Source organism: Malaya genurostris, chromosome 2, assembly GCF_030247185.1.
Source record: "Malaya genurostris strain Urasoe2022 chromosome 2, Malgen_1.1, whole genome shotgun sequence".
Classification (NCBI taxonomy): domain Eukaryota; kingdom Metazoa; phylum Arthropoda; class Insecta; order Diptera; family Culicidae; genus Malaya; species Malaya genurostris.
In genome coordinates this window covers 223,009,554-223,035,040 of record NC_080571.1, presented here as the reverse complement: position 1 = coordinate 223,035,040, position 25,487 = coordinate 223,009,554, and the positions used below count along the sequence as shown (strand labels likewise).

The window sequence follows — 25,487 nt, the reverse complement described above, 5'->3', positions numbered from 1 at the left end:
CATCTCACCCAAACTTAACCGTTTCGGTTTGCCTCATCTTCGCCATATTATCCAATTAACGTATTCAAATAAGAATGACGTGATACAGCACTTCGGTTCGGCATCATCAGAGTCGAAATTCCGACTCTTTTTGTTTTTTTTTTGTTTGGTTTGTATTCAGACTTTTTTTTCGGTTGGTAACTACCGATGCCGCCATCAAGGTCAGTTCTAAATTGTTTAGTTTATGCAAAAAACTGGTTCCTAACCAGTCAACTGGGCAACATCCGGCTATCATCGGGTTATCGATTAGTTCAATGACACATGTTCTCGGCTTTGACAGAACGAAAATATCCCACTGCAGCAAACCCACTAATTAATTAATCGCAAGAATTTGCTTCCGATTTACTTTCATTCGAAAAGTGAGCGCGCTCGCGTGTGTCGTTTTTCTTAGAAATCCGGCCAAAAATGTCCTACAACCATGCATCATTTCCCGAGCACGCGATGAGGGATGCTCAACCACCATAGGCCTGTGTTTACTCATTGAGCCGAGCCGAACCGACGAACGGGGAGGAGGGGAAAGGTTTTGGGAAAGATTTTCCCCTTGCTCACATCACACTGACTGCGTGAGATATCTGGTTTTTGGTTTTCCTTGATCGGATTCAAACATAAATTAAAACATCTGTTTTCATTAACATTCCACAGTCGAGACTTTTTCCTTGCCTCTTCGTGCTCTCCAGCACCGCGTCTTTCGTTTCAGCCGCTCGAGTTGCGCAGATCGGTTTGGTTTCGAGATAAATCAACCATTTGCTTACTTTTTTGAAGGTCCATTCTCGGAGAATGCTGCGTGCGGTTTGGTTACCCATTCCTGCCACTTTGGCGTTTACGCAAAGTGCAAACATCGGCCGGTCGGTCATGCGGATTGCACCACCCCACCAGTCGGGGGGTCGCTTTCTATCCGCCTGAAACGATGCTGGGTGGTGGCGGGGCACATTAGAATATCTGAGGCGACCTGCATGACCGAGTAAACAGTTCACTGGCTGACAATAGATTTCCGCCGGTTTCGCTTCGCCGTTTTCCAGTCCGTGGTAAACGATGCGATAAGTGGAAACTTTTCGCTAACGACGCGTACATTTTGCTGTTCGCCGCGGCACCGCTGTCGGCTGCTTGCAAATCAATACTGGTGACGCTATCCGCCACGGGTCAATCCTGTGCGTAGTCCGACGACTGTCTTGGTCAGGAAGCGACGCATCCGATTTGTTCTGATTAAAAAGATTTAGATTAGAGAGCGGTCGGAAGTCGGAATGCGCCACAAACGGCATGGATCAATGGTTTAAAATGTCCAGCGGTTAGATTTCGGTTAGATCACAGACAGCTAGAGCTAGAGAATAAAACTATGAAATCAGCACTTGAGCATAGCCATTGTGGGAATCAAATTGCTTCTGGAAGGGTATTATAAATATTTGCGACAAATAACATTTGTAGTGGACGTAGGGTAGTGTGATGGGTAAGACTATTCCCTCTCACGTAGCCTACCGGGGATCGATTCGCAATCCCACACATAGGCTCGGGAAATTTTTTACCCAAGAGTCAAATAACCACCTCTATAGAAAAAAATGTTTGGTATAAAGCCTATATATAGTTATACTCTACTGATCTTTTAACTCCAGTAGCCAAAAAAAAACTTTTTTTAAACATTCCCTCATGTATTTAACTGATGGTTGTATCAATTGGCTTTTAAAAATCGTTTTTGCCCTTTAAGCAACTAACAAAGTGTGCAATGATTAAAAAATGCATTGTGAAAGCAAAGGAACAAAAACTGTTATTTTCGTTCTTTTCGGTTGATATCACCTTTACTGTCATTGAATTCAATGTCAAATGTGCTTGAATTCATTTGCTTTTTTTTCGGTAAAAACCCGATTTTATTATCAATCCGGTTTGAAACAAAATGTTTAAAAACGAACTCGAATACTCTGAGCTGAAAGTGTAATTTGCATACGATTATTTTCATCTGTACAAAACGAACCAAAATAAGAAAGATAATACCGTATGACAAGATAAGGCAACTCGCGTTACGATTTTGGAACCTGGCCTCGTACACAACTTTGACGTCTTCAACGATGTACTGTTTCGTTTTCTACCACAGGGCCCTTCACATCGTATTAGAATATTGGCACTATGATTAGAGAAAAAAATCAAGTGAAATCAAAATAATCGTTTTTTATGTTTAGCATAAAATTATAGTCCCGTTTGTAAGAAACTGATAAATTTGGAATGATTTAGTGACACGATTGGACGAAATATTCGTTTATATGCCCGGTATAATTGTTTGAATTGAGCGGTAAATTAAAAACTTGAATAAGTTAAAGAAATTGACAATATTACGGCGGGGCCCATGAAAAGCAAGACAGCATACCCTGGCTACACACTGCAGAAACCGTTAAGATACTAGGAGTGATTTTTACAAATTCTATCAGGGCAATGATTAAAGTAAACTGGGACAAAGCGGTAGGAAAATTCACACGTCTTTTGTGGTTACACTCGATGCGAACATTGACACTGATGCAAAAAGTTTCTCTACTCAACACGTTCGTCACGTCTCGCATTTGGTATCTCTCATCTATCATTCCACCATCTAGCACTCACGTTGGAAAACTGACGTCGTCAATGGGAAATTTTCTATGGCGTGGAATTCCAGCTAGGATACCTATGACGCAATTAGCAAGAGACCGAGAGGAAGGGGGTCTGAATCTTCATCTCCCGGCTTTTAAATGTAAAGCATTGCTCATTAATCGCCATTTGACAGAAATCGACTATCTACCCTTCTACCAGTCCTTTTTGTCGCAACATAGTGCAAACCACTTTGCTATTCCAGCGGACTGCCCTTGCTTAAAATTAATCCGTCAACAAATCTCAATAATTCCAATGCATATCCAACAATCCTTATCTGCAAGTACTATTCACAATTTCTACAGAACAGGTACACAAATACCAAGAGTAGAAAGAGAAAATCCTCACGCAAGCTGGCGACAGACGTGGTCCAACATTCACTCCCGAGGCTTATCGTCTGCACGAAAGACTGATCTGTTCCTTCTAGTCAATAGAAAAACCGAACATAGGAAACTAATGTACATTATCCATCGAGCTGACGGTGAGAACTGTATACACTGCAACAATTCGGTAGAAACGCTGATACACAAATTCTGCGAGTGCCCTCGAGTGAAAGATGCGTGGACACTTGCGCAACGCAAAACGTCAACACTGCTGCGTGGATGGCGAAGACTGTCGTTCGCTGATCTCATTCAACCAACTCGAAACGGAATACCGAGAAGAATCAAAACACCAGTTTTAAAAATTTTCATTGCATATATAAATTACATCAATCAGAGTACAATCGTTGATACAAACGTCTTGAATTATGTTTTAGAAAATGAAATGTAAATAGAAATTTTATCAATAAAACACTTATACCTCCAAAAAAAAAAAAAGTGTCACTCTCAGTCTCGCTCGTTTATTGTGAGAACGAGACCCATGTTCAGTCGGCAACACAAGCGGAACAGTTTCTTGAGGTCAGGATTCTCCGAAAACGTGGTTTTTTAGGAAAATTCCACTTATTGTTTAAGCAATACATCAAAATTTTAGTTTTTACCGAAAAAAGTACATATATAAAACATCCAATTTTTTTTTCTTTTTTTCAATATGGCGGCTCTTAGATTAGCTGCTCAAACTTTGTTGGTGGTTTTCATTTCTTGGTAACCAATCATCGGATGGCAAAAAGCAAAACAGTTTCATATTCAGTATCGGAGTCGGAGCTAGAATGAAAAATTTCCACCGAGAATAAACAAACTGGCGGCCATTTTTCAATTTTCGTCCTTGTTAATATTTTTTTTTAATAACATTGACTATTTTTTGTAGTAGTTCCAACCATAGAGAAACACATAACGAGTAAAATGCCGCTTGGTTCATGTTGATACGTGCAATAGTTTTGGAATACAAAAAGCAAAGTCTTGGCATTACATTCCTTTTGTGGAATTTGGCCTTTCTGTTTCAACAGACTTCGCAACCGATTCTTAGTGTACAGAATTGCATGGCTAGTACTACGATCCTACTGACACTAAGAATCCTTCCAGGTCGGGGCTCGAACATACGACAACTGGCTTGTAAGACCAGCGTCCTATGCATTGAACCGCCAACCCGGGACGTTTGGAATACAAGTGACACCCAATTTAAAAGAAAAAACGTGGTTTCGAGAAAAAGTCGAACAAAGTTTTTATTCGTGACTAATCGTGCTTGAGCGCGCACCGTTCCTTCTTTTTTCTACCAACTTCTAGGTCGCGTGTACCATTGGGATTAATTCCATATCATTTCTATGGGTATTTTCTACCAATTTAAGGGAAAAATTTAAAAAAATCGATGTTTTGAAAACTGTTTGGAAGAACCTAGTCTTAAGACTGTATTATATCTTTCATTTAATCATTCATTCGTTTTGGGTTTTGCACGAAAAGCGTACACAGAACCAGAAAACTACCAAATTTTAGTATTTAGGCCTGAGGACAGTGGGTCGCGTACAGATTTTGAATCGACCTCGTGGCTCCCTTAATTCGCTTGGCGTCTATTTGTTTATGAACCATGTTGAGTCGATTTTATTGCTCTCCTTTCCTTTCCTTTTTTCACCAAACGCTACCAGGAAATTAAAGCGGATGAAATGGCGGACGCATTGTAACTGAAGTATAAGACTGAATCTAAATTATCTAGACTTCATCACGCTAGATTTATGATATAATCCAAGCATTGCAATTTTCAGCAGTTCTTCAGTCAGAAAAAAACACAACCCAAGGGATAAACTCGATGAATCATTCTGAAAATTTCTCAGAATATTTTCAACTAAATTTCAAAAACCTCGTCAGGTGTATTTTTCGATATTCATCACTGTTTCAAAGAAAATTTTATTTTAGGTGGGAAAGTATTGAAAAACTTACGTCGTAAACTTACTGTCCTCAGCCCTTAAATATCGAAGTACCTAATTACAGGTAAATAATTCTCAAGTGATTTGCATAATATCCATAAAAAGTTTAATAAAAGTCTCCTTATATATCGGTTTAGTAGAAAGTTGTATGTACTCTACTGTTCATTCAAATAAAATGTGGTAAATCTCACAAAACGTAGAAAATTAGCAAAAACCTAATTTTCCTAGATTAATTCGTAAAATTACTTTCAAAGTATATTGAAGATTGAAGACCTGTAACTTTTGATTCAATTGCTTGCTCTAAATATGTACATGGAAATATATTTGAATTCACAAAACATTTGTATCTGTGTATTATTATATGATTCCTTATATTGAGTCAAGTTAATGTTGAAAGTGTTTTTATTGCTGCTTCAAATTTTAGTGTTTCGATCGGAACTATGAATAGATTCATTTATTTTGTTTGACAACAAAGAAAATAGCGATTCAAAGAAAAACTGTGAAGAAATTCAAAATTATGTAAAATGACTCCTTGTTATATTGTGCGGTATCGATGTTAAGTTGCAGTGACTCAATTATAGGTTGAATGTGGCTTTTGCTCTATGTGTTTTGACTACAATGGGTAGAACGAACCAAAGAATAACTCGAAATTGAGTAAAAAGATATCAAATAATGGGTACTTCAGATTTACTATGTGGAGCAGCTACAGAATTTTCTTTCGTCTGAAGATTTTTTCAGGCTTCAGTTAATTCTTTTTTTTTGCCAATTTTCGTCAAACATTTCCTCAAGATAAAAATTTTCATCAGCTCTTAGATTGACCAGTTAAGTCGAATGTGAATTTTGCTTTTTATTCCACAACCATCCTTGAAACAACTGAAACTTCCAAGAGAAAATCAATGATGAGAGAGTTTAAATGAAGTAAAATCAGAATCTAAAACAACCACAACATCGTTCGTTTTGAACGGTTCCGATTTCCTTGTTGCCTAAAGTAATAAAAATCTGCTTCATTTCCTTAATTTTTTTTCTTGAAATATCGATCGAATAGTACAAAGCTCAATCTTCGATCAGAACGGCGCTTTCGCCCGAATATGGATTTCGTTTTCACAATAGGTTAGCGGAATTGAGAGCTTGAAGTTTTATTGTGTCTCCTTGTGATTTAGTGATTCTATGCTATTAGAAAATACCTTCCTTGAGAAAGCGCAGTTGACCCCACCATTTTCATCGAAAATGTACACTTCTTCCGTCTATCTATCGGTGCTACATTAAAGCAGCGTTTGCCCGTTCTTTGTCGGTTGTATTGTGTTTGTTTACTCTTTGTCACTATTTTTTAATTTAGCTTGCTTTGTTTTGTTTTCGTGCTCCTATCACACGTACTCGTCTAGAACCCCTTGTTTATGGTTTTCTTCGAGCTTTGGCTTATAACAATTGCTGATGATAACAGAGAATCGAATAAGGCGAGTTCCGTGTTTGTGCAGCGAGCTTCATTTTCGACACATTGTCCTCGTTATGGCGATCAGTGGTGGTCACTGCAAACGAAGAGGAATTGATGCATTGCTGTTATTTCCGAGCACAGTTCTTGCTGCAGAGGGTGCGTAAATTGCTTTTATTAATTGCCGCCATCGTGCGATCGGTTGATCTGCACTGGCGAGTTCTCTTCTTCTGCATCGGATGACCTCGCAGCAGCACACAGGAAGAACGTGACAGACGTTTAAATTAGTTAACGACCACTGAAAAGCAACAGAAAAACCCTCGCGTCCAGCTTGTTATCATGGCGGTTAATTAACTTATTGAACGCTAGCAATGCGGTGCTGGCTGTCGTCGCTGTGTTCATCCGATTCTCAGAAATTTTGAAGTCGTGCTCGGCATGACCGATGTAGGCGGTCTCACGCAAACGCTACCCTCGCGATTCCAGCCGGAAGCCGTCATCTCTTTCAACTACTGCAGCATCACACAGCACTGTTCGAACATTCATAATCGACTCATTAACGACGCTGTCGCAGCTCGCAGGAGTAAAAATGTTAATTGACTATGACGTTTGCAAATGCTAGTTGCCATTTTGAGCTGCCCCGATCGCATGATATGAGTTATTGCTCTACCGTTGACGGATAGACGATAAAACTACCAAGAAACATGGATTTCCCCGCCCACCTGGATAGGGCAAGCTGCAACCGAGGCCACGTGCAATAGCGGAATTTCTGCGAACGGCACGTTCGTCAATCGTAGCGACCAGCGGAAATCCAGAACCAGTTGTTTCCACCTTTGCAAGCACGTCCCACACACGCGCCGGCCTTACCAAACTGAACCAACCCAGCCAGTCCTTTGTTTGTTTGAGACATAGTTGTGATGTAAACTAGACCTGCAAACAAACGTTGCTGTTGTGCGATCAGTTGGTTGTTACCCTACGTAATTAGCTGCTGCGTACGTCACCAATGATTAGCTCAGCAAAATTCAACTGTCAAAACTTTTTGAGGTATTCGGCTCGAGTTCGACTGCTAATCTGTCAACGTGACAGGAAATTGAATCGAAACATTAACTAGTTCGATCATCGCTAGTTTGTGGACAAATGCTGAGAGAACAATGGCTATCAATCAAAGCGTGGTAAATTCATCACTAACTACGGCTTAGTCTCTCGGCAACGTACTACCAAGTCTATAAAGTTAAACACGAGTCGGCCATTGTAGTCACCAAATCGACTAGCATCTAATGACGGCGGCAAACAGAACTACCAACAACAAAAACAACATCGCAATGCGAGGCGTATCATTTGCTACTAAAATATATGTGTGAATGGGTAATGATATTGTATAATAAATAGTAATAATTACGACCTTGGCCACTTTATTAGTAACTACTTATACCGTTTAGTAGGCAGCAACCTGCGCGGTTGCAATTGAATAATCCAAACGCACCGGTTGCTCTCGCTCTCATTCTCTGTCACTCTCACTCGAGTGCTGAATTTTTTCTCTCCACTACTATCATGAACAGTGGGGCCATCTCAGCATGCTACGGTAACTGAGGCGCACATGTCAAATGCGCTAATGCGAAATTAATACAACCGACAATAGGCTTCGGCGGCACTTACGTCAACAGCGCTGGCATTTAGTATGGGAATCTGTATGAAATTAGCATGCAATTCGAATGCAAAAGCGATTCGTTGTATGGGCTATCTAAGAAATGAGTTAAGTTCCTCCTGCCGGTAAAATTATATTTGTAGTCTTGTGGAAAATTATCACACTGCATGAAAAACGTGTTAAATCAATTTTAAAAATATTTCATTTTGCATGTTCCTACATGTTGAAGATGTGAAATTTATATGACTTTTCCTGTGCAGAACTACTGATTGGTCTGACAATACCAGTTATTTCATTCAGATTCCATTTAGCCTCAGATAAATATTGTTAAACAATCAACAAAAGCTACATTCTGCTTTCAGAAACCGAAAACAATCTATTTTTCGTTTTGATAGTTAGGAAAGCCTTATCGCCGGGCAGATAACGAGAGAACGTATATTCGAAACACTAGCAACACTGCGTGCCAGATTACCACTCATCTCTAGGCTCGTATTCTCTTTATCTTTATCTACAATCGTGGGCAAGATCGCGCGCCGTCTATTGTCTCTCCGACTCTCTCGGGCTCTCACTAATCTACCCGTTGGCATTGGTTCGTTCGGTAGCGTGTTTGCCTAGCTCGAACAACGGCACCACACACTGCAATTCCCAATTTACATAAAACAAAAGAGCGTAAAATCGTTGCTAATTATCAGCTCTGTCATCACACTTATCATCCACACAACAAAGCTGCACTTCCACGTTTTATTACGATCGTGGTTGGTAGCAGGTTGTACTGTGCGAGAAGAGGGAGGAGAAAGAAGAGGAGATCATCGTCATTCGACCGCCACCATGATGATGATGATGATGATGATGATGATGGTCACCATGGTGAGTATAGACGAGTGTGGCGATCGCAGCCAGTCTGTCACGGTGACAGCCTTCGGATGACTTAACTGACCTAGTAGACTGTATTGGCTTGGCGCTGCAAGGTACTCGGTTGTAGTGACGATTTGTTACGCCCTTGCTACCACATCAGCTGGATCATGTGTGCTCGGGGCGATGGCTGGTTTTATGCACTCGCGGGCATATCGCCATCCATATATTGATAGTGGCCATTAGCACGACAGGCTACAATAACCGACAGTGTATCTACCGATGACACCATCCGACTAGTGTCTCACAATGTGATGGCTTTATGATGTCACTTGGCAAACCGTTAAAATAGCACTTCGCTGGTGTGCATGCGGGATCGACTAGTTTTCATTTCATTACTCAATATGTGCGACACATTTGATGGTTTATTTCTCAGCAAACAGGGCCTGCCCTGCCCTCCGGGGCCCCGTTTCGTTTTCCGTCGGTCGAAAGTTTATTGTTTGTTTTTATTTATTTATCGCTCTCCCCCATCGAGGAGGTTGACCGTGGGACGTTGGCAAGCATAGTTCATTGGAGTTCGTCCATCGGCTTATAGGAACGCGCGAGCGTGCCGAACCTGAACCTTGTCCCGCCTCAGGTCGCTTCTTCACTCTGCGCTTAATTAATCGCGCTCGTTCGAAGGACGTCGGCGTGTCGCGCGGTCGTTGCGATCTTGAAAATCGACCGAAAAGCCGACCGATCCGAGAAATGTCAAACCACTTTTTTTTGTTCGGCCGAGGCCAACGAGCGCGGAGCGCCATCTATCCAACCGAGGGACATGCGTGGACTGAAACACTGGCCCGAGCACACGAATAAGGGTGCCCTCGTCGGGACCGCTGATCGTGTATGGATGTGGTTCGTGCGCGTGGAGGTCGCTGCAATTTGCATAAATTTCGATGGGCGGGTGGTTGAGCGTTTCGATTATTCAATGGTCTTTTGTTTTTTGCTAAAAGGTCACCATGGTATACATTATTGTTGCGACCACGGAAAGAACAGCGCATTGTAAAGGGGTTGGAAGGAAAAAGGAAAGAACGGTGGTCACGCACACGCACTTTGACGTTTTTGGTTTCTGCAATAAGCTCGGATGGGGTTTCTTTTTTTTTACCATTCGTGGATGATTAATGATATGTTTTGTTTATGCATACGGAATTCGACAGTTTTATAGTTTCAAATACGACATTTACAACAATACTAAAAGACTTTTTTGTTTTCTTTTCGTTTCAGGTGAGTTATGAGTCAGACTTTCGGACCAGGATACGGAACATGCAGTCCGAAGACCGGCCATGTGTAACCAATGAATCTGTGATCGAACTGCTGAATCATTTCAAACTATATTCACGATAGTTGTTTCGCAGTTGTTCATGTAATCTGTGCTGTAAATGTGTAAATCAAAATGAAACGAGAATTTGGTTCCAAAATAATTGTAAAATACTTTGATATGTTCAAACAGCAGTCGAATTCCAATGGATTGATTATGGAACTCGAATAGTCCCTGCAAGAATTCACTCTCCGTTCCCACACACAACACCCGGCTACGCACTTTCATGTCAGATACTGCAGCAACGCGGTGACAACCAACATAAAAGTTCAGTAGTGAACTGGCGCACCGCACGCGAACTAAAAGTCATAGCATACTGCGGCATATTAGCGAAACCTTGGCGACTTTACGCCGAACCCTGGCATGGCGGAATGACAATGTAACGTAATGCAATGGTACCCCGAGTATCTGTGGTGGTGCTGCGCGGTGGCTGTTTCCCTGAACAGAACTGAAATTACTTTCTTGACCTTTCAAGTGCGCTGGCGAGTAGTAGAACCGCGCGACGGTGGACATTCAACCGCGATCTCAGCTCGGCTGACGACGGCACACTGTGGCATATTAATAGCCGTGACACGCCTCCTTCCCGTCTCGTGCTCTCGGCTTGGTCCCAACGCCGCCGATAATTAATCAGCGCCGCGCACAGTGACGAAAGATTTAATCCTCACTGCCATGCTACGTATCCCATCCCGTTCTGCCATCGACCATCGAATGACTAGGGTTTCGATTGATCTACAAATTAGTGTACCATTCAATTGGCTGACCAGCGCGTGAGTTCCGTCCGATTGTAAAGGTTATGTAAATGTGGTCAGTTTGTGCGCCACTAAGGAAACGTAAAACTGGCGCAAAAATGTTAACTTTGAATGAACATTTGCGCGCACCTATGAGTATTACAGTACTGCAGTTACAGCTGCGACGACGGCTGCTGTTGCTGCTGCAGCTGGTTGAAGGTTACCGATTCGATCGTGATGTTCGCTGACGGATCTTACATAACAGTCAACAGTTGATCATGTGGCTCCAGGTAGCGGCTGTTTTTGCACACGAGATCCACGTTCCAGCAGTCGACGCTGGGTCGAGGTACAGAACGGGAAACGATCAAATCGCAGTTATTTGTAGAATGAGTTTGCAAATAAATATCAAGTTTCCCACATTAATAGCATCGATCAGTTGATCTATTGTCCTCCTCTCGCAATCGAGTTCCTTCTACGTATCAATGTGGTACACAACAGTCGCGTATGATCGTTTTTTTTATAACTGCCATCATGTCCGTGACCGTTGCGTCCAGTTATTGTACACACGGCCGAACACTTTGACAGTTCGGTTAAGAGCACTAAGTGCCTTCTGTTCATCATCATTGTCTCAATTCTGCAGATCTTCGACGATCAAGAAGACCCACTTGTTGCAGCAGGTGAGCGGCGGTTGCTTCTGTTCAAGTTGAAACAACTCACCCATGGTCGGCTTTGTGCGTTTTTCGACGCGAGGGTCTTTTCCATTGAAGACTGCTTCCGCGAAGGAATTTGTACGCAGTAGTACCCTCAGCCGTAATGACACCCCAGACGGTCGTAGCTAGCCAACAAGGTCAAACGCAGAATGGAGTCTCTTGAAGCTAGCGCAGATGTTTTTGTTCAGTCGGAATTAACGGCCAACCGCGCTTAAGATTCCAAGCGGATATGGACTGCTCAGAAGTTGCAAATTTAAATATTCACGATTTTTTCGAAAAAGCGTTCGCTGACACAGCGATAAAATTTGCAATTCATAAACGGTTCTTTCATCGTTGGGTCATCCCGATAATCGATGAGTATGTGGATATGTTTGTTAAACAGTTCAAGACCGGTCGTTCCGGGGCTTACCATCAATCTTGAGGAAGACGTACGACAGTTCAGAGATAAATTATGCTAATACGATGGGAATTCGCGACGACATTGGACAGCGTCGTTTGAGTGATGATCTTACAGATTATCAAACTTGCATATTGCCTCAATAACGTTCGGAACATAACCGACCTTGTCGCATTCAAACTGAAAATCACATATGTTTGGTAATGTGGTTTGATCGGAGCGGTTCCCGTGAATTTTGTTCACCAACAGTGCATAGATGACTGCAAATATACTTATTATGTAATCTACAGATTTTATTGAACACATTTTTTTCATTCCATGTGAATTAGCCAGAGTTCACTGTTCAGAGACTCCAGGACTTTGAAAAACTACAAAACTCAAAATCTTAGGTAAAAATCTCAAATTTTTTCAATCAAGGTTGAAAATGTCTCAAGTTCTTTATAGCGAATGATACATGGAATTGGTTTGGCAGGCAAAAAAAAGACCGCGGCGATTTAAAAAGTCTGTAAATTTTGATGATTGGCCATCATAATTTTCAAAAGCCTTCAGCAAATGTCTGCAACTTAATTTAGAAATTTGCAGATATACTGACAATTCTGCATATCTGACATCTTTTGGTATCTATTTTCCAGTAAAAATTATCAGTAAAAACCGACTGACTGACAGCAAAGCGTGACACGTTCAGTTTTTCGAGTGTGACGTCATGACTGAACGATTAACTGAAGTGACTGAACAGTTTATCCGGTCAAACGTCCAGTTTTTTGTTACTGAAGCTCTTGAGCTCAGTTTCATCCAAATAACTGACAGTTCTTCAGTGAATCGCTCAATCCGTCAGTTTTCTTTTAATCAGAATAATGTGCCATCATGAAAACAACCGAGATAAACTGTCATGAAGACAAAAAAAACATGTTTATAATGTTGTAATGGGTGCACATAAAAAGAGCATCTTTTCATCCAAAGATAAACTCAAGATAGAATGGTCCGCGATTGCTCATGTATCATACGTGAAGTGTAAGTTGAGATTTTCCGATTTGACTGATAGATGTCACTAGCGATGTTCATACATATCTATGATTTGGCATATGTGTCGTTTTTTCTATTGATATTAATGAATTAGATTTTGCACGAACATGACATAGCCTCAATAAATCACTGAATGAACATCATTCGACAGCTAATGGTGGTTTGCTTACGTGTTCATTCTAATGTGAATTAGGTTTTTTCACCGTCACTGCTAACCTCGATCGGATGAATACATTTTGACAGTTCAGCGGTACTGTTTGTAAAACGGATGAGAACGTTCACGGTTCATATCGCCTAAATAGAGTTTCAAAACGGTTCGTTTCAGAGATTTATTAAATAGAAGTGGCTAGTTGCGGAGAGTAGAGATGATTGTTTTAGATTCCTCGATTTTGTTTAAGCTTGTTTGTAAACAAGCCGGTACATCTCGAACGTGAACTTTATTCACCACAAGTTCATTTGTAATGTCATTTTACAAAACCTTATTAGGTTTTACAAAAAGCCATCACGAATGAACATGAAAAGTTCATGTTTAGTATCTCTCCGTGGTTTGTTTAAATACGCAATTACGCCCGTATGAAACAATATGAATATGCTCATTTTGTGAGTTTTCAATATGAAGTATGAAACAATATGAATATGCTCATTTTGTGAATTTTCATTTAAAAAATCAGAACGTATATCAATAAGGAATATTTTATTGTCATTGAAAATCAATAATTTTGCTTAAGTTGAAATAACTAATCGTAATATCTAAAACAACTAAAACCGATTTGTTTTTCAACTCACATAACCTTCAAATCAAAAACAAGGTCGGTTGTTGTAACTAAAATCTTTATTGAAATTGAAAGGTGTGTGCCTTGACTAACAGACAGCATCTTATTTTCAACCAAAAAATTTGTTATTTCAACCATCGTTTCTGTTGATCGAAAAACAAAAATGACAGTTTAGAAGAAACAACAATCGATTAGTTGTGCCAAATTTTAACTAATCAAATTCAGAAAAACAACTAATATTTTGGTTGTTTCACGATCGCGAGGGGTTCCGTGTAGGAATTTCTAATATTGGTGGATGTAGACCGATCCCAATCAAACTCTCAATTGGCTCAGACACAAAATGCGAAAGGATTATTAGTGTGACACCAATAGTGTCAATAGGATCATAGCACTAGTCATGCAATGATTTTGTACGTTTAAATTCGGCTGCGAAGCCTGTTGAAACGGAGTAGTCGAATTCCACAGAAGGCATGGCAAATCTTAAGTTTCGTTTGTGAAATTTTGCTGCTATGGTTCATGGAGAAATCTTTGCGATTTCGAACTGTCACGTAATATTAAAAATTATGGGGCCGGTCCATCCACTGCAAGGTTAAATCACTACCGACTACAAATTATCAATATGGATGATGATGCAGTAGTTAAAAAACTGCCAGAATGAGTTTGAGGATATAACAAAGTTATCTGACACTGCTACTTGTTTTCGGCATTAAAAACAAACAAAAATCGAAATAACATCTGATATTACTGAAAATCATTAAAGCTCTATCTAATACCAGAAGTTTAATAATAAAATTTTAGGCCATAATTTAATTTTACCAACGATTGCAAGATCTATCTTTTGATATTCAGTCAATAATTATACTTATTTTCCCACTCCTACGACTATTATCGTAAATATCTGTAATTTATGTGACTCCAAATAAACATTAAAAGAATTTTAACTGACTTTAAAGCATTTTGAACTTCTAAAAAGTTATCGCATTTGTATTTGAAGCTCTAACAATTTTTTTTCTAAAATGAACTGAGATGTTCTGATACCATTCGTAGTTTAAGATAAAAAATTCGATGAGACGATAATGGTTTATAGTAAAGAGCAACATATATATTGGATATATTGAGTAGTTTTTGGAAGTCTGGAAATTCTCGAGTTTTTCCTGAAATCATTATTATTTTTATCTACATGGATTAGTCTTCACTCATGTAACAAAACGTTTAAAATAGCTATATTCTCAACTTTACCATCTTAAGATATAGGATAGGGCCAGACAATTGGTTTCTTTTTCCAGAAAAATATTTCTCTTCTTATTTCGGTTGCCTTCTGCCATAAATAGTTCATTCCTCGCAATCACTGTTGCCAGGAAAGATAATTATTCATTCTGAAAAGCTACTCTCCTTATAACATGCGATTATTTCTCCTTTGAAAACACTTAGACAAATGTTATATCAGTCAAAAATTTAGCTCTGGATTCATTTTGATCAATGATGATTTTAAATCCTAACATGTTTAAAAAGAGGATCCGAAAAACAAAATATTCAATATCAAACTACATTGTTACCGACGATACTGACAACACTTTTTCTACCACCCTGCAGTAATATTAATTTCAACAATTTGTACTTGCTTATGTCATTTTCAATAAATCACGAGTTGGTCCCAAAACTGGCTCCGAAAGTGGATTCATCGGCCCTATGTCACGACGCCATCTTGATGAGATCAAAATCGGAACTTCAAAATCAGCTGATTGCAACGTAAACAAACAATCAGTAATGCAATTGTTTTACGATTTACCTTGTTTAGAGCACGAAAATTAGTGAATTTTGGGTCGCTTTAGCTAAAATACAGCAATCTTCTGGGACATCAACTGCAGGTAATTTTCACAATTTGAGAGTAGAGATGGGCAATTCGGCAATGAATCGAATCATAAAAGTGAGCTGACAACTCACAGCTCTTTTTAAAAGAATCGCAGCTCACCAGCTCACTCATTTGCTACCCAGTTCGCCGCATTGTGAAGCGAGGAATAAGATGCGAGCTGAACGGATCTTCGAGAAGAAATGTTTGCACCAAGTTTCGTTATTTCTTCCATGCCTGCATCTATCCTTCTTCAACGGATTAAATGAGACATTATCAGTAAGAACTCTTACTTCTCATGGCACAAGAAAAACGGGTCACAAAATTAACCATCAGTTCAATCTAAATGAGCTGATGAGCTGATACATCGAATCGGTTCATTTTGGTGAGCTGATCGGTTCGGAGCTGCTCACCAATGTGAGCTGTTTCGCACATCTCTATTTGAGAGTCGCGATGAGTATCAAAACATCGCAGTGTTTGGTGCTCAAAACGCGAGGGGCTCAACGTGATCGGTGTACTTTTAAATGGCTGGTGCTCACATACCGGTGTCAGATGGCTGGGATTAAGAGTTGTCAGGTCCTGTCCTAGCTTAAGATAAGAGCTCGATCAGTATTCAACAAAGAATTCTTACTACTAGAATCGATTTCGGAATTTCATCTTTTTATACAGCAAAATTTGCATCCGTGTCTTAGTGTACAGAACAAGATTCGAACAGACACCAGTGAGATTGTAAGATTGCTCTTTTGCTTCCTGATCTTCCTGTACCGGATCTTCGTATAACTTTTTCGAGTGCTATACATGACATCAAGTTAAAGAGTGCATCACCCTGCTTCAATCCATCTTACGTCAAATATATGTGATACGATTTCAAGTACATATCAAATTTGATTGCTGATCGGAGAGCTTAATGACCACTAGCATAAAACCACTATAATCGACACATTGAAATTGTTGATAAAAATGCATAACTGAAATACGATTGAAATCGACACTGGCATATGACTCGTTGGCATTCTACCACGACTCGAAACTTGTGTTCTTTTCCGAAACCACATACTACAAACCGTGCGTTTATAACCCAAATAAGGTAGATGAATAATTATGTAAACGATACTTTTTCCTCCGAGACAGGTTGAGGCAGATGGAATAAGAAAATGTAATTCGATCCACCTTTGCATCGATCGCTGACTCCATCAGCCATGGGTCGGATGCCGTGACACAGATATGCTGAATCAATACGAATGTCTGAAAGAATTTCTGTAGTTTTTCGATGCAATCGGCTTGACTCAAGGACATCCTGTTACAGCAGACTTCGTACTTCCGTTAATGATCGTTTTTTTTTTTCCACAGGACCCTCTGATGAATCCGAGCCTTGTCCAACTTCTCACTTACTAAATTACCAGTATTTGAGCAGCTGTTAAATTTCGGGAGGCCAACGAATTACCACAAATTGAACATGCCAACCAGCATTGATACCATGTCGGATCGATGCGTACGCGGGTTGTCATGAAACCGCACCTGTACCCGGGGGCTATGCTTACGACCGTCAACGATTAATTATTCATGTCTCGTGCCCTTTTGTTGCAAAGAAGCCTAATTTAATTGTTAACTCTATCGAAATACGTCAGACAGGCTGCGGCGGCAGTAGCTATTGATGTTTATAAATTTTGGCAAATTGATTACCAAAGGATCGATTCCACCGAGCGAGAACGAAAGCAGTCAAATATCAAAATCCATGTTCAATGACCAATAAATCGAACAAAGTAAGGCAGCTACTTCGTGTAATTCACACACGAGTATGACGTAATTTCCTAGGTTAGCGCCTGATAGTTTTGCTTTTGCTTGTTTTAAGGTTATGGATCGATTTTTGCTCTGCCATGTTCTTGTTTCTAACCGCAAAAAAACGACTCAACATTTGCTAGTAATTGCGTATATTCTACAGTCCCGTATATCGAGGTACTTGAATAAAAACCAGTCCGATTGCTAGTAATGAAATATGACAAATTGGTTGAGTTGTTATTTCATAAGAATCTACATTGGCAGCAGCCGTTCTGCTTTGTATACGTTCAACGAAAGGCGACAACAGCGCCTCTAGTGGACCGCAAGCGAACAGAGTCCAAAGAGCCGTTTGTAAGCATGGGACGGCTACGCCTTGCACTGAAATCGATACATCAACCAGGTCAAGAACCCTGTATGTGCTATTCCGCTGTCCGATAGGGAAAAAGTTTTTCCCCCCTAGTCCTTCTAGTCCCTATTCCGGTCGTGGTTGTGCATACAGATGATTCTCACCCCCTGCAGCCAGGCGGCAACAAAATTGCTCGCGTTAAATATGGTCCGCTATAGGCATGTATGAACGACAGGGTGTGTATTTTTAGGAGGGCTGAGCGTGTTTATCATAATTTTTCCTGATTGATCCCAACCAGACTCGTGCCGGAGGGTAATTTAAATACTCGCCGTCAGCCATCCGAGTTGGCCATGAGTGTAAAAGTGGATGTTTGGGGGTAAGTTAAAACCTGATAGCCCCAGGTGCTGCGTGACCATTTCTGTTCAATTAATATGAAAGCGGCGCTTGGTTTAATGACAGTTAAACGAAAACTTTTTTCTTTGAGTATTTAAATTTTAGGCTTTAATAAAATCTTTACATAAACAGAAAGAAGGGCAAAAATGAGAACCGCACCCCGGAAAGTTCATAATTTTTTGGGTTTGTTTGCGCACTGAATTTCACTGTCGCAGTGAAACCCCGAACATCATCGCTGGACCCCTCGAAAATTTACGAGGTTCCTTTTATTTCTGTACCCTGCTGGAAATATACCGAAAGTTTTATCATTTTATTAGGGTGTGGAAATTTGTCATACAATATCGACCGGGCTCGGTAAACAGGATCTGCTACGGGAACCCCTGGAACCGGAAAGGCAGAGAAAGCACGTAGCCAAAACAGCTACCCGTACCCTCATCTTTCCCGTTCGGTGATGTGGTTTCGGTATATACTGGCAAACGCTGAACCAGAACAAAATATATAAGGGTGATGCCGTGGTGATGCTGAGTTCTTGCTTCCAAAGCAGAGCCATTGCGCATGATCCATTTTCCAATGGTAAATGAGATGAAACCATTTACCGATCGAAGAATTGTCATGTACCGAAAAATCGCTACTGGATGCTGCATCCACACTACGTACGTCCCAGTCTGAGAGTACATAAGGGATGATGGCATATCGCTTTTAAATTGTAATTGCTGGTGGGTAGAGGACACTGACGTTTAATCGATAAGTTCTGTGTTTCCTTGATGTTCGGTTCAAAATTTATGATCGGTCCTTGCGGAACCTCCAGCAATCGTGTGTTAATAACCCTTTTCACACTATTGCCGTGTGTGGTGACATTTGAATCACGAAACGCTTCGAACGGCAGTTAATTGGGAGAACCGATTGGAAATTGATTTGACATTTAAGCGATGAATCGAATCGATTGCAGCGTCGCTTCACTGCACTAATTAGCATCATATCGCTGCTGGTATTTGTATTACCATTCGTCGGCAATCGTCATGCGTTCGAGCCGAGCACCGTCAGGATTCATATGGTTGAAATTATTACTGTTTTAATTTCCATCCGTTGGTTGCAAACCGAGGCCAAGATCCTACCTGAATCTCCATACGAAGTTGAGGTTAATTTTAGCGAGCTAATAACATATTTTGCTCCGGGAAATGGTCAAGTAAGTGAGTGGCGAAATTGGACAGATCTGAGTCACCTTGGGGGGCGTACCGATTGCAGTCGAAATCGATCCAAAATAGGAAGATCAACATTCTCCAAGTTGTTTTGATCGGTACTGCAACAGTAAGGACCTGTTTCTAGGTTTAAACTGGAGTCGTGAAGGTACGATTTATCGTGCAGAATTGGATCAACTTTTTTTTTGGTACATTGACATCAATGTCTCCAATCAGAATATTTTTCCAAATATGATGCATTTTTACGCACTATGAAAAAATCATTAAAACTCGCATCTCGTTAGAAGCACATAAAAGTAGCGTCGCTATTCTCTTAAATTTACAATTTAAAGTATTGAAGAATAATAATTTATTTGACTTCGCAACTAATTTTGCTAAATTTTACATCAATATTATATTCTGTCATTACACAGGAAAATACGATCTACTAGTTATGTGTAGTTATGTGTACTATTTATTTTTTCTAAGAGTGTACAGATGATCTGGAAGGAGACGCGTTGATGTGACATCGGATTTTATATTCAGTATACGAGGTGGTCACACGATATTCGGTAAAATGCACAGAACGAAAAAAAAACAATAAACGGAAGCTGTTAACTAATGTCGTTTTCGTTTGAAAAAAGCGGAAATAACCCAGGGTTAGTCAAACAAACACTTTTCATGAAACTGTGTTGGGTTCGCATTTAGCAATTAGGGGTTTGAGAAAACTTGATTTAAAAACCAGGTTCGAAACTGACTCGATTTTCAGTTCAACAACGTTGAAACTAGGTTCGAAACTGGTTTCAAACAAACGGTTTGACAGCAGTTAGGGTGGAAACTGGATTAGGTTTGGGATCAAGCGAAAACGACATAAGTTAGTTTAGTTTCATATTACGTCAGAACAATAATTATTAGTTTTGTTAACATCAACAAAGTTGCCAGCTCTCAAAATCTTATTCAAATCAAAAAACAAGTTGGCGTAGGACTACATCATAATAATCTTTCAACACATCCAAGATGCAAGTCTCGGTGATGTTGATGATTGAATCAAAATTTCAATTCAAGCTGTCGAAAAATCACGAATTGCCATCGATTTTTATAGCATGGAGCTTCCCTTCCCTGCGTAATGGAGCAGTGAATACAATCAAATATATTTCATAATGCTACTTTAATAATTGAGATTTGATTGGAGTCAGGCGCGTATACAGAGGGGGGTTTTGGGGATTCAAACTCTATCAACTTTCAATTCAACTCAAGAAATTATTAGGGGAGACAGCGGCTAGACCGGACACGGGGTTAAACAGGACAGCTTAAATATCTAATAAACCTGCAATTATTTCGATTCACGGATTGACTTTGTAAAGGCGCTTAAAGATGACGAGGTAGAGAAAACTTGGGTAAAAATCCAATAATGGATGTTTTTATCAAAAGTGTTCGATTTAACCAAGATTTTTTTCTGGGTACGCGCCTGATTGGAATGTTTTGAATGACAGCAGCTATTTAGAATGATATGGAACAATGTAGAATAAGTGCATTTGAAAAACAGAAACATGTCATATTTTCAAGCAGTATTGATAAATTAAAATAAAAACAATACTACGTGGGTGCTGAAAGGAATCTGAATAAAACGAAGGTCATACCCGGCGAACGACCGCAGTTAGGTTAAAGCCGGGAATAAATGAACGATAAAAAAACGAAGGTATTTGGTTTTACACGAACATGACATAACCTCACAAAACGAACAAAATGAACTTTGTTTGACAGCCGCCGGTGGTTTGTTTACAGTTTGAAAGTTCATCGGAGGTTCATCGTTTGAATTTAAAAATTACACTTACAGATTTATACAAATATCGCTCCTTGCTGCTGGAAACGCATACTGGGCAATCTTTTTAATTCTTTTCACTGTTGAACACGTTTTGAACAGGAACTTTTTCGTTCTTTTTCAATTTTTAATTTAAAGTCGCAAAACAAAACAAACCACCGGCAGCTGTCACAGATGAACTTGATCGGCACTTCATTTGTATCGTGTAAAACCTAATTCTAAAATTTAACAAACCATCCGTGTACGTTAACAAACCATCCGTGATACTATTACAAAGCTGGAGATATTTTCTTTCATTCTATATGCAAATTTGGTAAGTGAACGTAAAAATTTAGGTGTTATTAACAGAAGAGAAAGTATACAAAGAGAATCTCTCATTGGTTTATGTGCCCTCATGAAATGTTCACGTCGATATGACATGTAAATGGTTGCCAGATCGCTCGTAATTGTCAACGGATTTTCAACAATCCGAATCAGAATTTGACATAATTTTGCTAAATTATCTGTGAATTGTTTCAAGCTTACAAGAATCGACAAGAATATTGAAAAACTCGAGGGAATAAGAGCTAATTCAAGAAATTCTGAAATGTCATCCTTCCTCGGGTGTGGTATTAGAATGATACAGTTTAGAGGCGGTAAAAATTACTATTTAAAATGTAATAAATTAAATTACTTGTTAAAACGTAGAAGTCGTTTGGAAATTGGATTAACTTTTTTCAACGGGAGGAACAAAATAGGTGAATGAAATATCGAATATTGTATCGAACTATATATCAGCCGTATAAAAAATAACACGTGCGAAAATTTAGTTCAACTGGGTAGACTTTTTCGTATCAGTTCTCCGTTGGGTATTGACAACAGGAAAAAGAGGCCTTAGCTATATTGTAGAATTTGAGTTTTATCGATGTATTCAAAATGACTGAATTTATTTTGCAACAAAAATTGGTTTTTGAAGCTTGTTAAGTATTGTCATCGCCAGACAATAATTCCAAGAAAATGTTTGCAAAGAATCTTTTTCTTGTATTCTTACAATCTGTCACATTTGTTCATTTCGTTCAATCGTTTTAATGTTCTGCTCTTTACAAGACAAGCTCTTTAGTCTACTGTTTCGAGCTGTCAAATAGTATTTAATTATTATTTTCTCGTTGTAACTCGCTACTTCCGTTTATTGAATGGAATTTTCGAAACGCGAATACTTCCCATGTCCTGTTAGTGAGGGTATCTAGACCTTCTGAGGCTTCAATCAGCAGGTTTTTGTTTTGAATTTTGGTTAGAGTGATTTGAAGCTTTCATATGCAACGAGTTTTAACGATATTTGCAAGTATCGAAAGCTCTTCATCGATGGAAAAACGCAACAACAAAACGGTGCCGATTGTAATCGCGTTAGTAATGACAAAAAATCGTGTTAAGTATACCACTTCAGCACTACACAGCAAATCACTTTACTAGTCTCATTAGATTGACATCACGATTACGGCTGCTTATAACACTTATACCTACATATTAACTCATTTTGGTTCTATTCGCACATAAACGTTGGCGTCCAGTTGACGTCATTCCATTGATTCAGTGTCATCGTACACTCATGGGAAGGTAATTTACAAAAAGTTCTTAAAAAAAAGGATACCAACTGTGTGGAAATTATGGAAGTATTTACTTCCAGGTAATCGAATGGATATTCCATACAATTTTGTTTCAAACTATTCAGGAGAAGTTATCGAATGTTCGAATCACTCCCGGATAACCCCCTTAAAGGTGTAGCCTTGATCCGGAGTACCGACCACCGACTAGCAATTCTCATTGGCGTAGGTCAAACTCCGCACTTCCTTATCGCAGCACCAAAAACGATGTGCGCCGAACAAATTTACTCAACACAGTTATCTCCATCCGTACGGAAGCCTTCTCGAGATAACCTCAATTTCGGCATCCGAATGCACTCTGAGCAACCGGCCGATAATTGCACTGCTCTCCTCATACCCTCATACACTTCTCAGGGCAGAATTAATCATAAGCAAATAGCGTTCTGCCTTTCGAAAAACACAGCCTGACCGAAAAAGAACTACCGCCATATTGCTCTCAGGAGAACGGCGGCCCGGTGCGACAATCTCCTCCAGTCAGTCCGTTTCGACTGTGGCAAAGTGCAGCAGTGGCAGCCACAGCAGTTATTCGTGTGGTTTTTCGTCGAAAAAGGTATAAACTTCAAATTCGAAAGGAACAGTTCTGAAACCTCGAAATAGAGCAAAGGGAATGGCCAGGCTCGATACCAATCTCCCTCACTTGGCAGCTTTGGTTTTGCTTTGCGCGGCGGCGAAAGGAACTGACTTTCATTTTATGTGATTGTTACCGTTTTCAGACGTGCAGAAGTGTGCCTTTCGAGAAACGTTCTTTTCGAAAAAAGTAACAAAAATAATTACGCATTTTTGACTCCACTCTCCGCCGGCCGCAAACCGTACGCGTGCCGTCGACGGATTCAAACTGGAGCACGCCATTCACAAGCTGGTGCTGCTACTGCTGACCGTGGGTTAACCCGATGACGGGTGAATGTTTTTTTTTTAATTCTCTTCGTATGTTCGTTGTTTACCACCTCGACGTCACTCGCTCAATCACTGACTCACAGCCGGAGTGTTTATGTTTTGCTGGCCCTATGACGAAGGTTCCATAAATGGAATTCATTAACCTTGCGAATGATTTCCTCTCTTCATCTGACTGCTCCAGTTGGATCGTGGTTCTGGGACCACTAGTGCACTTTAGTGTCCACTGGTTGCAGCTTCATCTCTGCAGCGGTCGGGCTCTTAATGAGCGCTCGGTAAATCGACAACCACCTCCGCAATCTCGATCAACCGTCACGCAAGGATAGCAACCTTTCTTTATCCGTTCTCGGTTTAATTGGCCCTGACCGGGAGCTGGTTTGTTTTGATCGAGTACTACCTTTTAAGGACAATGCCTTTTACCGCCAAACCATTCGCCACGTATGATTATTCTTAGTTCTAATGAAACTGTAAAATGGTTCGATTCTAATGAGGTTATGTTTTGTTTCTGTTTTTTTTTCTTATTGCAGATATAAAAGTAGCCGGGGTCCGGTGCTAAGGTCAAGCGAACGTCGCCGTCCACAAAGTATATCATCATCCACCTCCACACTGCTGCCCCGCGTGGTGCTGAATCGTATCGATCCCCGTGAGTTCGAGCGTATTCGCGTCTCTTACAAGGTTGCCATCCGAAGCACCCGCAGCAGTCGCACCAGCAGTAGTGTTCACACTGGTATGAACATGGGCCAAAAGATCAGCGGAGGTGTTAAAACGGTCAGCAGCCGTGACCAACCATCGCCATTCATTCCGAAGATTCCTCGCGAACTAGCGGCACATTTCCAGCGGCCAGCACGTCTCGATCTCCTGCTTGATATGCCCCCGGTAGCAAGGGAAACACAGGTCAAATATTCCTGGAACTCGGAGGATCGCTCGCTAAATGTATTTGTGAAAGAAGACGACAAGATGACATTCCACCGGCATCCGGTGGCACAGAGCACAGACTGTATACGAGGCAAGGTGGGCTTCACCAAGGGTCTCCACGTGTGGGAAGTGTTTTGGTCGACGCGGCAGCGAGGTACTCATGCTGTGATCGGTGTTGCCACATCCGAGGCACCACTTCACTCCGTAGGTTATCAAAGTCTGGTTGGCTCGAACGACCAGAGCTGGGGCTGGGACCTGGGGCGCAATATGCTGTACCACAACTCCAAAACCTGCCCGGGTGTGACGTATCCTGCGATACTGAAACCAGACGAGACCTTCCTAGTGCCGGACAAATTTCTGGTAGCGTTAGATATGGACGAGGGAACGCTTAGTTTCATCGTTGACGGCCAGTATCTGGGAGTGGCGTTCCGGGGGCTCAAGGGACGGAAGCTTTACCCGATCGTGTCCGCCGTCTGGGGACACTGTGAAATAACGATGAAGTATATCGGTGGTCTCGATCGTAAGTATTCAAATTCTTTAGCTATACGGCTTGACATTCCAACTTCTCAAAATATCCCATTGCCCCATTTAGTTGAGGCCAAAAGATCTCAAATCGAAAACAATATCGTATTTGTATTTCCTTTCCCTCGTTGGCAGTGTGTAAACATCAACCGGCTTGGTTTGGGAAAAAAGTGATTGTATTTTTAATCAAAACCATTCAACAGCCCGACGAAACCTACACTGTAATTGATTACTGTTTATCAATGAACGATTCACGGTCGGCCCCCAAAATCATTGCGGGAACAACTTTTTCCTTCGGA

General features: G+C 40.4%; 1 protein-coding gene across 4 annotated transcripts in view; it reads left to right on the top strand.

The window, feature by feature from the left end:
* LOC131427746 (protein gustavus) overlaps positions 1 to 25,487 on the top strand; it is a 337,641-nt gene that overhangs the window by 308,147 nt on the left and 4,007 nt on the right. For all 4 annotated transcript variants that reach the window (XM_058591207.1, XM_058591203.1, XM_058591204.1 and 1 more), the window contains one exon: positions 24,279 to 25,186. In XM_058591207.1, coding sequence (XP_058447190.1) covers positions 24,481 to 25,186 — 706 coding nt within the window. In that variant the 5' untranslated portion in view covers positions 24,279 to 24,480. The remainder of the gene's footprint in view (positions 1 to 24,278; positions 25,187 to 25,487) is intronic.